The 15,038-nt window shown below is 39.0% G+C and overlaps 1 protein-coding gene across 4 annotated transcripts in view; it reads right to left on the bottom strand.

Moving 5' to 3' along the window:
* The window catches only part of INPP4B (inositol polyphosphate-4-phosphatase type II B), a 364,993-nt gene that overhangs the window by 245,892 nt on the left and 104,063 nt on the right, over window positions 1-15,038 (bottom strand). For all 4 annotated transcript variants that reach the window (XM_074588896.1, XM_074588899.1, XM_074588900.1 and 1 more), the window contains exon 4: window positions 2,760-2,844. In XM_074588896.1, the coding sequence (XP_074444997.1) occupies window positions 2,760-2,844 (85 nt within the window). The remainder of the gene's footprint in view (window positions 1-2,759; window positions 2,845-15,038) is intronic.

The raw sequence follows: 15,038 nt of genomic DNA, 5'->3' as shown, positions 1-15,038 counted from the left end.
CGCTTCTGTGAGCTGCCACATTCAATCAGATCCATCTGACACCAGTGTTTGGTCTGTTCTGCTAATAGCAACTAGTTCACATTACAAGGGCATGAAAGCAACCAGCCACATACAGAGCCATAGTTCACCTAACAAATCCTTCTCTTCCCTTCCGTGGTCTGCTTAGAAAGCTTTTGAGCCTGGCTACTTTGGGAGCACTCCACTTGAAGCACTGACAGGATTATCCGCTGTGACTGCCTGACCTCTTCCATACTCCCCTTCTGTTTCAGTGCCCTCACCACCCCGAGGCAACAATCAGCTCCACAACATCACTAGACATTGCATGAAAACATCCTTCTCCCTCCATGTTTACTCCACTGCCCTTTAGTCTCCAATTAGTCTCCAATTCTCACTCTTACTCAAGTCTCCTAGGATTCAGACCACCACTCAAAGAAAGACGGAGACAATCAGCCAAAAGCTCAGTCTAAAACCCCCCTCATGTTTCCAAGTTGAACCCCCACCTGATTTTCTTCGTCTTGCAGCCTGCAAGACGAAGAAAATGTCCCTTCCCAGCTGCACCACAAGTTAAATCTCACAGATCAACTTTGCCTTCTTCCTTGGAGCTTCTGCTGTGTTCTGGCACAGCTCTCCTCCATCTGTTCCACAAGGAATTTGACATTGTAAGCAGGTATGTCCTCCTATCCTGCTTTCACCCAAATCCTTTAAAGTCCCAGATACAGATTTTAGAGCTTTTTTTGGCTCCCAGTGGCCAATGGATATATTCTTGTGACAATGCAGATAGTTTTTCATGATTGAAACCCCCATTGACAAAGATCTCTCTTCTTAGTTCCTCGGTTTTGCTTTTGTCCCCTCTTTTGTCTTCAAAATTTTGTTCTCTCCTACAGTACATGGGTTATTATTTCACTTCTTTTGGTATTTTATCCTCACTCAGTACACAGTATATCATTTTCATTTGTCTTCAGTTTTGTTCTAATACATTGTAATAGTCTGGCTTGCCTTTTCTTTTCCAGCCCAACAAATCATCAGCCAGGCTCTTGTCCTTGGTCTCCAGCACAGGAAGACTGCCAAGTTTAAAATCCATTTCTCCTCTACCTGTCTGACTCTTCCCCTATCTTCTGTTGTTCTTCCTTTGGTCATGCCCCAGGCACTGATCATCATTTGTTGGCTCTGCATATCTGGAGTTTTCTGTACTGTTTCCTCTTTTCTACTTTAAAATGTTTTTAGAGGTGAGTCTGAACGCCACCCTTATCTCAAACCAAACTACCAACCTTCAAACTTTGTTTTAGAAAGGAAGAGAAACTGCTGCCTGAGAGAGAGACTAACTACGTAAGTATATTTCTCCCTCCACACATATTCACAGTCTTTTTCTCCATAGGCAGCCTGAAGTGTTTACTCAGTACTCATTGTTGTCTACTTCCCCAGCTTTTGGACTTAAAATCTGCCAGTCTCGCTGCCACAGAAACTGTCCCATTTCCAAGCTTCAGAATTAATTGAAAGAATCCTGTCACCAATTACGACTGTATTCTTGGTTCAGTTCAGCAGCATTATATTCAAGCAAGAAGGGAACTGACATGACTGTCTTTATACCCAAACTGTAACACCACTGCCTCATAGAGCTGATGATTCCAGTCAGTGAATTGGAATCAATAAGGGCATAATTAGAAAAGTCTCAATTTGAGAGCCAATGGTAATCAATCAGCTGTTCTAGTTCAGCAAAGCAACGCTTCCAAATCCAGAAAGCAGTCCTGTTTAATGCAGTGCCTCAACATTGGGCACAAGACATACAATTTAAGTCCACTGCTAAAGACGCAGTATTTGAGCTATTGCCCAGAATACTACGCAGAAAGGGATAAAACCCACAATGAATGCATTTTGAGTCACTGCCTTCTCAAATGTGACCAAACACTTAAGAATCACTTCAGCAGGTGAGGACAAAAGTTAGCATTAATGCAACATTTTCCTTAAGGGGACTGGAGATTCTGGTGAGTACAAAAAGTGAAGGTAGGAACTTCTACTAAACGTAAAGCTGGCCAGCAAGCCCACAAACGCAGCATAACCTTTCTTCTCCCCTGTAGCTAGTTTTACTAGCCTACCAAAACTGCTCTTAGACCATTACAGCTAACATAAATGGGCAAATTGATCTAAGGACTTCAAAACTCTGCAGTGGTATCAGTAGGAATCTAAGTCATAACAAATTTCTAACACAATGGATATTTGAGTTGTTCCTGCAGAGAAAACTCTATGTCAGCATTTTTTCCAAATAAATTCTTTCCACTAAAATACTGATTCTGATTTCTATGAAAAAACTAATTTTTTTCCTACTGTTTTTAACAATTTTATTAATGAAGAGTTGACAGAAGCTGAGAAAAACAGGAACCCCTTCATTTAATAGGGAGGTTGGCAATGATGAATCATTCAAGAATAAGATGAACTGGCAATGCATCAACATAAATCCCATATTGTACACAATACATAATGAACCAGACGATTAAACTTCTATTTATTGTCAGAGGAAGAAGATGACATAAGACTTTCACTTGATTTTAGAAAAAGTAAATCAAAAGCTTTTAGGATTTTCTTTTTAGGCATGAATTCAGAGAGAAGCAGTATTTAGATGTACGCATCTAACAGACAACAGGATATATTTTAGCAAAGTTTTTAGTGAAGTTTCACGTCTGGGTGGTTGGTTTTTGTTGTCATTTTTGTTCACAGAAATAAAAAAAATTCACACTGAACATACTGAGCTGTGTTTTACTTACTGAGAACTATTGAAACATCTGTTTTACTCCTGAACTCCACAACCCAGCAGCGCTCCAGGATTACCACTTCAGAGGCTTCAGAACTCTGCGAGACATAAAGATGACAAAACGTTAGGATTTGGAACCTGACGGAGAAATCCTTGTTTGGCTGTTCACATCCGACGCAATTTGTACATGTAAAGACAACAAAGCATAACAGTCACTAGATGGATACAGGCATGCGTTAATTACTGATCTGTGCCATCCTACTTCAGCTCAATGAGCTGGAATGGAAATATAATGTTAGAAAAGACCATGCAGGAAACTAAGAAAAAAGGAACTCAACAGTTTATTTTTTTCATATCATAGGTATTCAAAAGTTTAGGTGCCACTTCATTCCTAAGCAAATCAGACAAGCCCAGCTCATTCCAACTTCCATATTTACTAATAAGTCCGAATCAAATGTTGTCTTCTATTCAAACAGTAGGATGATTTCAAGTGAACAAAATAACATGCAATCTTACAGGAGGCATTTCTCTTCAATTTTCATTTAAAAGGGATTTCTTTGCCGTCACTTGAAACTTTGAATGTTGTCTCTAGCTATGCAATTCAAATGACATTAAGTGATATGGACCTATTGCAGAGCGCAATATGATACAAATTACCGCTATCATTTTTTGTGAGTCCTCTGCAGAGAAGATGCAGACTCTTCTTCTAGTTTAGTAAGTGTGACTCATTTTTCAGAAGAGTGAAGCTATCAATCTCTCCCTCAGAATTAATCTTTTTTCCCTTAAAACTTTTATTATCCATTTTTTATCCCTAACATCTAGTAACAAATAACCCTTAGAATATGCACCCGTACACTTCCTCATTGCAGGTTCCCAATATGAATGCCGCAGAGCTCATTCTCTACTTCAGTGAGTTTCTGCAGGGATGAATGTAAATTCTTGTTTTAACTTTCCTTCCTCACGTACTTCTTTATTCCAAGTGATCCTAAAGATAAATTTTTTTTCATATTGTAGATCAATTTTACCAAAAGCATGAACTTTAGTTCCACATATTTGACACTTCATGAATGACTTCATAAAAAAAGTTCATATTTCTAACACCTGCCTAATACACACAAGTTTTCTTGTCTGCCTCTTTCTCTGCATTTATACTGTGTTATTTGGCCTGCCAGAATCAGACTCAAATTTTTTGCCAGGAGTTTCACAATCATTTTTAAACGGGTACACCTTAATCCTGCATTTTCTCACAAAAAGGCCCTTTGCTTACCTAGTAATAACATTGTCTTTCATGAGCAAAAAAGTGAAAACTTAATACAGTAGGACTGTAAGACTGATCAGTAACAAACAGGTAACATTTCAGAAAATCTAACAAGGATGTCCTTGAGAAAGTCTATATTTATTCCCTCCCTCCCACCTTTTACCACTTACTAAATGAATACTCCAAACCCAGTTATCAAAGCACAAATCAACATCCAAAGCTGACAAAAGGTTAAAATAAAACACAGGCGTGGGGAAAAAGCACACAATGTTATATTGAAATATGCCAGAAGTCAAGACAGAAAGTTTAATAGGCTAAGAAAAAGCAATCAGATTTCTCTAGAAACCACTCGTACATTGGCTTCTTTGAAATATTATTCAGGCTGGGCTGGTGTAAAAGGGATGTATTGTCCTGTAGACTGAAAAACAGCTAATTGATTGGTTTTAAAAAAAGAAAAAAGAAAAAAAAAATGGGACAAAGTGGTGAAACAGTGCAGTGAGTCTGGGGAGAAATACCAGTGCTACATTGGGAACTTTTTTATTTACAGAATGCAGCAAGTCAAGCATACATGGTAACCCAGAGGCAATTCGCAGGTGCTCTCAAGCGAGGCGTTCTTTGAGGTTCTACCAGGGAAAGTAAAATACAATAAAGTCTTTATGAGAAACAGCTAAAATCAGCTTGAGAAAATAGGCAATAATACTTCAAAAAAAGAAAAAAAAACCAAACAAAACAGCAGACTAATTAGGAAGAGTTCTCTGCTGCAATGATGCTGATGTTAATTCTTTAGATTTTGAAGCAAGATATCAACACTGATGTAGTCTCCCAGATAACCCTCACCTGTAAAGTGGATAATGCAGCCCTATTCCTCCAAGAGCTGGCAATCTTTCAGAGAAGGTATGACCAAAAGAAGGGGTTTATTGCAGAAGTTAATAAAGGTCTGAGACAATGTAACACTCAGCTGTGAGTATGTGAAAGACTCCCATCCAGTCTCTGTCCAAAAAACAGTCAATCAATTCTAACAGCTTCTCCCGTTTTCATCCCTACATAAAATAGTTCCTCTGCTGACATTCATGCCCCACAAACAAAACATGCAAACGTGACAGCCCCCTAGACTTAACATTTCCTCCAAAACATGTATCTGCAGTAAGTAGAAGCCTGTCAGTATATGAAAAGAAGCAACTCCCTGTTGGATGGCTTTCAGACAAGCCAGGTCTTCGGAAAGGCTGGAATGAAGAATCAGAGTTTCCATGCAGTTTGCTATAGTTGCCAAGACTTAAAGGCTTGATGTTTGGATTTGTATATGAAAGGCATACATATAATACAAACAAATTGGCAAGTGGTTAGCAAAAAAAGAGCTATCAAAGAATTAACAAGGATTTGTGTTCGTAAGGTTTATCTCACAATGTAGTTGACGTACAACAGCCAACTACAAACACAAGAGAGGACGGTTCGGAGTATTTCAAGCTTTCTGCATTTTAAGACACTAGATGCTGCAGCACAAGAGCCTCTTTAGAGACAAGTTACTCCACTCCCTACACCAGTGGAAGCTGGAGTGAAACAGTGCTGCAACTTCAAATGAATCTGAATGCTTTTCCAAGACACACAATCAAGTGCAGTGATCAGAGGATATGCACTTATGTTTTCTGTATGTGAGGGGGAACAAGAAGGGAAACAAGAAAAAAAGATGAAAGAGCATAAGGCTGCCAGAAAAGAAAGTACATGTTGCTGCAAAACATCTCCCACACCCTGACACAAAACCGGAGAAAAAGACCTTCAGAATTTCTATTATTGCAGACTTTTCATCATTTAGATGAGCTATGCTCTGTCTGTCACACAAAAAGCTAACAAGAAATTTATTTACAAATAAAATGACAAAATTGCAATCAAGGGAACTGTTACGCGTATCTGCCCGAGATCAGCTTTGTTTTTCAGTATCTGAAGAGATCCAAAATTTCTCTCTCACTTTAAGTGTTTAGTATGAGCTTTTTTGGACTACCTATTATTTTATTCTTCTAGGTTTGATTTTAATAAAAAGGTAACTTCTAGTGATCTGGTCTTTATGCATGGCAAATAAGATCCAAATGAGAGCTATAGTAATGTGTTACAATCCAACATACCGGGTTCTTTCTTCCTACCATTGGTAATCTTGGATAATTTTTATAAAAAACTTACTGGCTCAATCCAGATGCCAAACAGCAACTACACCCTGAATTGTTCCATCTTTCTTAAAATACTGACAAAGTCTACAGGCAGCAGAACCCACCCCACCACCCTCCAGGTCAGCAAATTATTTGAGGAGGAAATTAAATGATTAATGATCTAACTTAAATATCCTAGTAAAACTGCTAAAGTAGAAGAGCGACCAAAACCTAGAATGAGCAGAAACCCTTTCAATTCACTGCCAAATGATTTGCCAAGTTTTGCTATCAGCGTGCTGTTATAAATCCAAAGTACTACTGTACTACCAAATCCACTAATGTCTACTGTAACTGTCATGAATTTCAAATCAGAGCAGTGAAGACATCCCTGTTTCTGCGGAATCTGTGCCTAAAACTGAAATAAGAGACAGTCATACCAAAACACATGAGCAGGTGTCTGCTAACTGCACATTCATACCTACATAACTGTACACAACTCCTTTCAATGTGAAGAAGCATAATTATATTAAACTGGCAACCATCACTCGAGTACCTAGCACCAGATTCACGAGCAATCTGAAGCGTACACTGTGCACAAGATACACATTTTGAGAAGTTTTCTGAAAGAGTAAAATGCAGCATTTTTGCAGTTAGAAAGCGTAAAAATGAAAATCGCTTTCCACAGCAGTGACGAAAGCACACAGTATTTGAAATTACATTGGTACATTTTTTTTTTTTCAGTTGTTTCTAACTCTCTGCACCAAATTTGTAACTACACTATTGCAGATTGCAGCCTGACGTTTTTCTTTGGACTGGGAAGTAAAAGGAGCTTTAAAAAAAATGAAAGCACTGAGAAACTTTTAAAACTGTCAGAATGGGACGTTTGAGCTATTTCTGAATTCTTGTAGATCTGACTTGATGTACCTTTGCGGGGGGGGGGAGGAAGTGTGTCATTATGAAAGGGTTTTACAATAACAGATTTCTCGCGGGGGGGGATAAAAAAAAATAATCAATCTACTGTTAGCTATATCAAGTCAAGAACTAAACTGACAGCTAAAATGAGAAGCGACATTCCAAGTAACTCCTCTGTGTTAAAACAGTAAGTAGAAAAGTAAAGCTACAGCATTGTAGAAAAAAACAAACACTGCAGAAAGTAAAAATTCTTCCCATAACACATTATAAAAAGCCTCCACAGTCAACCAGGGGCAGGTAGGGGCGTGTGTGAATTTCACAGTTTAATTTTTTAAAAGCTTATTTTTGCAAACTTGAAATAATTAAATCGAAAGTCTTATAGAGTAGGGATGCTACATACAGCAATATACTTATCTTGCTTTTCAAATCAGTTATTTTCTGACTGCATTTATAAGTATTCATACGATAAAAACAAGTTAAAGACAGAAATTTTACAGAAAGGTAACAAACCATAAATAAATGGACAAAATTATAGTCACACAAAAGTAATGCAGAAGACTATGCTATGGCACAAAAAAACCCATGAAAATACTTTCAAAATGCGAATGATGAGAGTTGCTTTCAGTTCCTGCTTTTATTAAAGAAACTATTTGCAATAGAGCAGTTTGCCTGAAGGGACTGCTAGCAGCAGGTGAAGTTTATCAAAGTCGTTTGAACCCACGTCATCTCTCCCCAAAATTGCAAAGTCATCACTGTCCACCACTTATTAGAAAACATATTTAATGCCTTCATTGGAATCCTTAGAGGAAAAGTTGGTGACTGAGGAAACCTGAAAGACCGGGTATTTGGATACCGACAAGGCTGCTTTCAGTGACATACAGGCTAGGTGCCTAACTTGCAAGAATGGAAAGCAAAGTGAAGTGCTTACTCCTCAACGTGGACTCTTTCCTCATTCCACCATGTACCTACTTCCCAACTGTGAAAACCTGACTCAGAAAACCTCAGTTTCCTCAGAATCCTACCAAAGGCTGGCTTCCCAGGAGGAGAGCCAGAAGACAGTGAATAGGCACGGCCGCTATCTCTTGGCATGCCTACAGTGCAACCAAAAGTCTGCAACACACACACAACATATAATGGTATTAACCATTATATGGTTAATATAATGCATAGCCTAGTGTTAGCATAACTAGCTCTGACACCAATAGCAGCAAAGTCCTAATGGCATTAAAAATGGCACAAGCTGTACAACTTGCCTATGATCCTCAGTTTTTACAACTTCACAGGTACTGGCAAATGAGCTAGTCAGATTGATACTAGCTCAATAATGCATGCATGAGCTCAGGTCCCGCTTCTGACTGCGCTATAAACATTACCACCTACATTTGCTATTTCAGTGTTAGCACAGATAAAGTTCATCACTCGACAGTTAAAGCACAGCTTTTTCATATATACGAGCAAGAAAAAAGCAACAGTAATTTCATTCACAAATAGAAAAGCTAATAATCTTAAAATGTAGGCAGGTACGATGTCTTTTTACAGCAATATGTCCATTACCAAATAGATCAAAATGCACTGTTCTAATTTTGAGGTATGAACAAATGACTGCATGATATATGCAAGCATATAATTTGCAGAATTAAAAACACCCCTTTAAATGTGGGCAAGCAGTATTCAACAATCTGAAATCTTCTTTAATATTATATATTTTTCTGCCATATTAATATTCCCACTCTATGTCTCTTAACTATCGCAAAGCCTACGACCCAAGCTTCATTATAAGGAAGAACGCGCTTCCTGGGCATCTGATGAGGTGCTTCAATTATTCCAGACAGGCTGTAACCTGGTAGTTCACTGCAACCACCTTTACAAACGGTCAGATGACGGAAAGAGACTCAAATTGTCATTTTCAAAAAATGCCTGACCCCCTGTGATTAGTCCATCATGCAATGCTACCAGATACCAATGTCATGCTGACAATATAATACCGCTAATCTGCATTTGCTCTGGAAAATGTTGTTGATTTACACCACAGAACAAATCCTGCAGAACAGACAAGTACTTTTAATAGACTATTACCTTTAACAAATGTGAATACCTAACCAATAGTAATTTTCTTTTCAGTTTCAAAATGCATTAGTAGTAATAATAATAATAATGTACAAATACTCATTCTCTTAATTCACACCCCACATTCACTCAGTTTATTATGCATGAGCATAATTAAAAAATGAAAATTAAACACTTTCTACATTCTAAACACAGCTTGAAACAATCTCAAATTACCCTTCCTACCTAAAAAGTTAATTATATACAGTTCAGATACGAATTAGTTAAGTTTTTCGAAGTTATATTTTGGTGCAAGACTCCAGTCCTGTATCACAACACATACCTCGGATAATATGCTTTTTTTAAAAAAAAAAATTCTCCCCCTTTGTTCTACACTTTTTGGCTGTCATTTAAAAATGGTGTTATTAATCTCTGGCTCAGTTCCAAATGTATTGCCTTTTTACTTCAAAAATAGCTTAAAATAAGAATTAAATGTTAACTGTATTTTAAAATTAGGTATGACAGCTTAATTACAGCTTTTATCATTTTCAGCAGTACCAGGGAAGGAAGGAAGGCAGAATACAAAAACAGTATTGCTACAGGTATTGGGTGTTTGTAAAATGCATTATCTTTGGATATTTAAAAGTGGACAATGGAGGATGATTCTTTCCACTGGTAAGAATTCTTACAATTCTTACCATTTTATTGCAAATCTTGCAACATCTAGCATAACTTTCAGTAACTCTTGGTTTCTGGAGCCACAATATCACAAGATTTTACTCTAAATCTCAGGCTTCCTGCAGGAGGGGGAAAGTATTAAAAAACAAAAAACAAAAAACCAAACACACACACACACACACACCCAAACCACACCCCAAGCACCCTAAACACAATGTTTCCAGAGATGTTTTTATTGCTTTTTAAACAATGTGCATGATTGTTAAGCCAAACTCCTAAATTTTCAGGGCCATGACTTAAATCTTCAGGTGGTAATACCACCCTTATGAAAGAGGTACAAACAAAATTTTCTTGCCAAAGTCAATTTGAGTCACAAGAGCTTATATCTCTCACATTAAAAGAGGTTCAGATGAAACACCTGATTATATAAAATTACCCCCTTTCTTCAGGAAACCCAAGGAGTGAGAACGATGGGAAGACCACCAGCCGCTCCTTGCGGACAAATTCTCTGCCAAGTTCATTGGGCCTTACTGATGCAGGGAGGTACGCATACCTCTGCAAAGTAAAACACAGCTTGAAGAAAGATTTCAGAAGAATGCAATTTTATTGTCTGCTAGAGGAAGAAAAAGAGATTTCACTGAAGCGTTTGAGAAAATAAACGTTTTACTGGTTTGGGTACGGTTGACTAACAAAAGATGACACATTTTTCTTGATATTTAGAATGCATAAAGTAAGCTTACTAGTAGCCAACATATTATTACTTCCTTTTAAGTAACAATTTCCAGTTGTGAGTAAGCTATTAAAAAAAATAAACTTAAAAAAATAGATCAATGGATGTACTCATTGCACTCCCTACATGAGAACAGAAGTCCTACCTAAATGATTAACAAGCTTTATTTGGTCATTTCAATTCAGTACCAATTTCAGCCCAAATGATATTGTTCCAGCAAGACCCAGTTAAAAGAAACATCATATTTAACACTAGGAGAGTTCTGGTTATTTGTCTTCAACACGTGAGAAATTGCAAAAAAAAAAAAAAAAAGAAGCATTTCACATACCAGTAGCCAGGCCCAAATAGATCTCAGTGGAAAGCCAATGCACATATAGATCTGTTATTCCTCTGGCAAACTCTGCTGAGCAAGATTTTACCAGGTCCAATTGCCAAAGGACTGAAGAAGCACGGTAGGATAATTATTGCACTCCATTGCTATGCTGTTCCCCTTGGTGTTGAGAAGAACAAACATGACACAGGACTTCTAGAATGAAGGCACCAATGAACCACTGGAATGGGACCAACAGGCAATACAAAGTCCCCTCCGCAACAAGCAGAAGACCACTGTTATGAATATGAATATATTTCAGTAAGCAAGTAAGAAGGAAGTGGACAAAATCCCAAGAGCTGAGTAGACCACTAGGAGCAACGGTTCCCTGATGCAGGGTCTGAACATGGGCTGTGAAGCCCCTGCAATAAAGAAAGTGAGAAACAAACATCTTTTCTGGCTTGCACTGAGTCATAGAATGGTTTGAGTTGGAAGGGACCTTAAAGATCATATAGTTCCAACCCCCTGCCATGGGCAGGGACACCTCCCACTAGACCAGGCTGCTCAAAGCCCCATCCAGCCTGGCCTTGAACACATCCAGGGATGGGGCATCCACAGCTTCTCTGGGCAACCTGTTCCTGTGCCTCACCACCCTCACAGTAAATAATTTCTTCTGAATATCTAATCTAAACCTCCCCTCTTTCAGTTTGAAACTGTTACCCTTGTCCTATCATTACACTCCCTGGTAAAGAGTCCCCCCCCATCCTTCCTGTAACCCCCTTTAGGTACTGGAAGGGGCTATAAGATCTCCTGCCAGAGAAGGCAAACTCTTCTCCAGGCTGAACAACCCCAACTCTCTCACAGCCTGAAGTCCCAAGCTATTAAACCCATGCTGAAATTAATTTAGCTACAAAAGCGCCTAAAAAAAGACTCATAGCAATCAGAAAGGGTCGCTGTTTGCAGTCCCCAAAACATGACAGGCACAGAAAGGTGAGACAGCAAGAGTTTATGAGTAAGGAAGAGAGGAGGGAAAGGAGCACGTGCTGGGTATAACACATCTAGCCCACAGCCATAACAACTTCCTTGACTCCCTAGCAGTTCCAGCTAAATTGTGGTCTTCATGTTTCTGAAACTGCTTGCTGAAAAGCTAGAGGATGCTTGCCACTAAACTGTATCAGGGAGGGGACAGAGTTACACCGTGTGCCTGACCAAGGCATCCTGATGTGAAGAAATTCAGAAATTGGGGGGTACTATGACCACTCTCCACTCTCTTGGGGATAGGTGATTTTCAACTAAAGGAAACCCTGCAGAATGCTCAACACAAGTTCATGAAAGGGACATTTTGGACAATGAGTGTTCTGGAGACAACAGTTTTCTTTACCTAAGCTAGTTTATGTTTTCCTCACAGATTTGAAATCTTCACAGTTCAGATATTTAATTCTGATTTAATTCTAAAACAGGGTACCTATTTGCCAGAAAGTGTTTAAACAAGAGATGATCCCAAATTGATGGACAAAATGAAGAAAAAGGAAATGGAGAAGGGGAAATATGTACTTGGACTAATTTTATTTAGTAACTTACACCCCTTCATTGTAAAGCAATCATCCTTCAATTGCCATAATTTAAGTTATTAATTTCCCTAATTAATTCAAAAAAGGAGTTTCTTCTGGCTTTGTTACCTAGCTCTTTATTCTGAATTTGGGTCACACAAGTGGCAGGCACGCACTGAACTCCATCCAAACTTTCTTACTTCTCTGCGTTACTTGACTGCTCTTCTGAAACACGAGCCTTAAATAAGAACACTGGCATAATTCACATTTCAAGATACAGACCGAGACTGTTTCTTCTGCCAGTCTCTGACAGACAGTCAAAATACACCAATTTTAAAAAAAACAAGCTATCCAGAACTTTAGGAAGACATAACATTACAAGTGGCTCAAGCTATCAGCAGCTCTGATGAAGGCTCTGTATTTTCAGATAATGTGTTATCAATGCACATAAAACCAGTGTTGAATAGAGCAATCAGTAACAGTAAGTTACTGCAATAAGTAACAGCTTTGTACCTTTATTATTGAAGATAAATAAAAGGTCATCATTTTCTTTTTCAGCGACTCTCCCCATCAGAAAACCAACTTGCAAACATCCAATCATAAGAATTGGACGTAGTCTAATACTTTTACTTACAAACAATTACAGTCGTCTCCATGTTTGGCTGAAGTTTATCACAGAATGGTTGAGGCTGAAGGTCGTCTGGTCCAACCCCCCTGCTCAAGCAGGGCCACCGAGAGCCAGTTGCCCAGGACCGTGTCCAGACAGCTTCTGAATATCTCCAAGAATGGAGACTCCACGGCCTCTCTGAGCAACCTGTGCCAGTGCTCCATCACCCTCATAGTGAAAACATGTTTCCTGACGTTCAGAGGAAACCTCCTGTGTTTCAGTGTGTGCCCATTACCTCCAGTCCCGTCGCTGGGCATCACTGAAAACATTCTGGCTCCATCCTCTCTGCACCTTCCCGTCAGGTATTTACACACGTTGTTAAGATCCCTCCTGAGCCTTCTCTTCTCCAGGCTGAACAGTCCCAGCTCTTTCAGCCTTTCCTCATGTGCCAGATGCTCTAGTCCCTTAATCTTTGTGGCCCTTCACTGGACTCTATCCAGTATGTCCATGTCTCTTGTACTGAGAAGCTCAGAGCTGGACATCAAGCCCAGAACTGGATATTTCTTATATTGTAACAATTTCATAGTTTAAATGATTTCATGACTTACATTACTGCTATGATTTTACTGTACTTTATGCAGTGGCTTTCAGTACTGCAAATGCCTGAACTGTCAGCAGTGCTGCACATAGTTTGTCTTTTTTTTTTTAAAGGTAGAACACAGGTTTCAGAAGTAAACTAGTAATTTAACCAGCATAATATGTTATCACCATTTAACAGCTAAGTCAATACTGTGAGTTAACAGCCTCTCTACCATTACATTAATTATAACATAGCTACTGGCTATGAAGAGACTCCTCAAAACCCTCACCTCTGGATTTCAGTGTCAAGATGCCCTGACCACAGATTTGCCCCCAGATGTTTCACAGTAACCCTGTGAATTCTGTTGTGTCCAAGCCCATGCATACTTGACATAAAACCCTACATGTAATGTTTCCAAGAGAACAGCTGTATCAGACCAAAGACCCGTTATTCTGCCTAGAACGAGGACCAAAATAAGCATTCAAGGAAGAGGAAAAGCAGGGTAACCACATGCAGTACTCTCTCAGCCCCTGGCTGTTTCACATCAGGTTTTTTCCTCAGATTCATGTTCCAGTCACTAACTCTCAATGATGCTCCTCTTTCTGGAGAGCGCCAAGTATTTTTTCAAATACATGTCTATTTTTAGCATCTGCAGCATCTTATAGCAAGCAACTCTGGTATTTCCACTCTGTTTCATAAAAAAACACTGTCTTTTGTTGGTTTGTAACCCAGTTCCTATTGCTTCGTTTAACATCCCAAATTCTTGCACTGGAAGAGACAATGAACTGTTAATCCCTGTCTCCTCCTTCAAGCTGATCACGATTTTGCAGATTACAATCAGAGACTACCTTAGTCACCATTTCTTTCCCAGGCTGAATAGCCTTTCTCTGAAACTTTCCCAGCTCCTCTATATTCTGTAAGTTGAGGGGAACTGAGCTGCATGGTGGATCTCTACAGAGTTCTCTGCTTTGTTCTCTCCTTCCCCAACAACTCCTAACATTCAATTTACTTTTTGACCACAACAGATCATCCATCTCATCTTCTCAGACAACTCTTAACTCTGCACAGATCTCATCTGGAGGAAAGGTGGGGGGAATTATCTTAAAGCCCATTGATTCTATGGGAATTTTTTTATTATTTTTCTTCAAGTGCCGCTTCACATTTAGTCGTGTTGAATTTTATCTGCCACTTTATTGCCTAATAATTTAAGACTTCTATGGTCATTCTAAAACTACTCATCCTTGCCCCCCCTGACTTAACTATTTGGGAAGTTTGTATCATCAGACTGTCTCACCTCATTGCTTACCACCTTCTCAGCGTTTATGCACACGCGACAGGACCAGCCTCAACAGATATCCCTGCTGATGCACTCCACAGCAAGAGCTGGCCAAGTAGTTGTAGTTTCTAGATTTTGTATTTTAGTTCAGCCCGTTACCATGCTAGACTTCCCCTCTCCTATTACAATGTAGTAATTGTATTATCT

The sequence above is a fragment of the Larus michahellis genome, chromosome 5 (assembly GCF_964199755.1).
Source record: "Larus michahellis chromosome 5, bLarMic1.1, whole genome shotgun sequence".
NCBI lineage: Eukaryota > Metazoa > Chordata > Aves > Charadriiformes > Laridae > Larus > Larus michahellis.
Note: the sequence above shows the minus strand (reverse complement) of the source record. Positions and strands in the feature narration are given on the sequence as shown.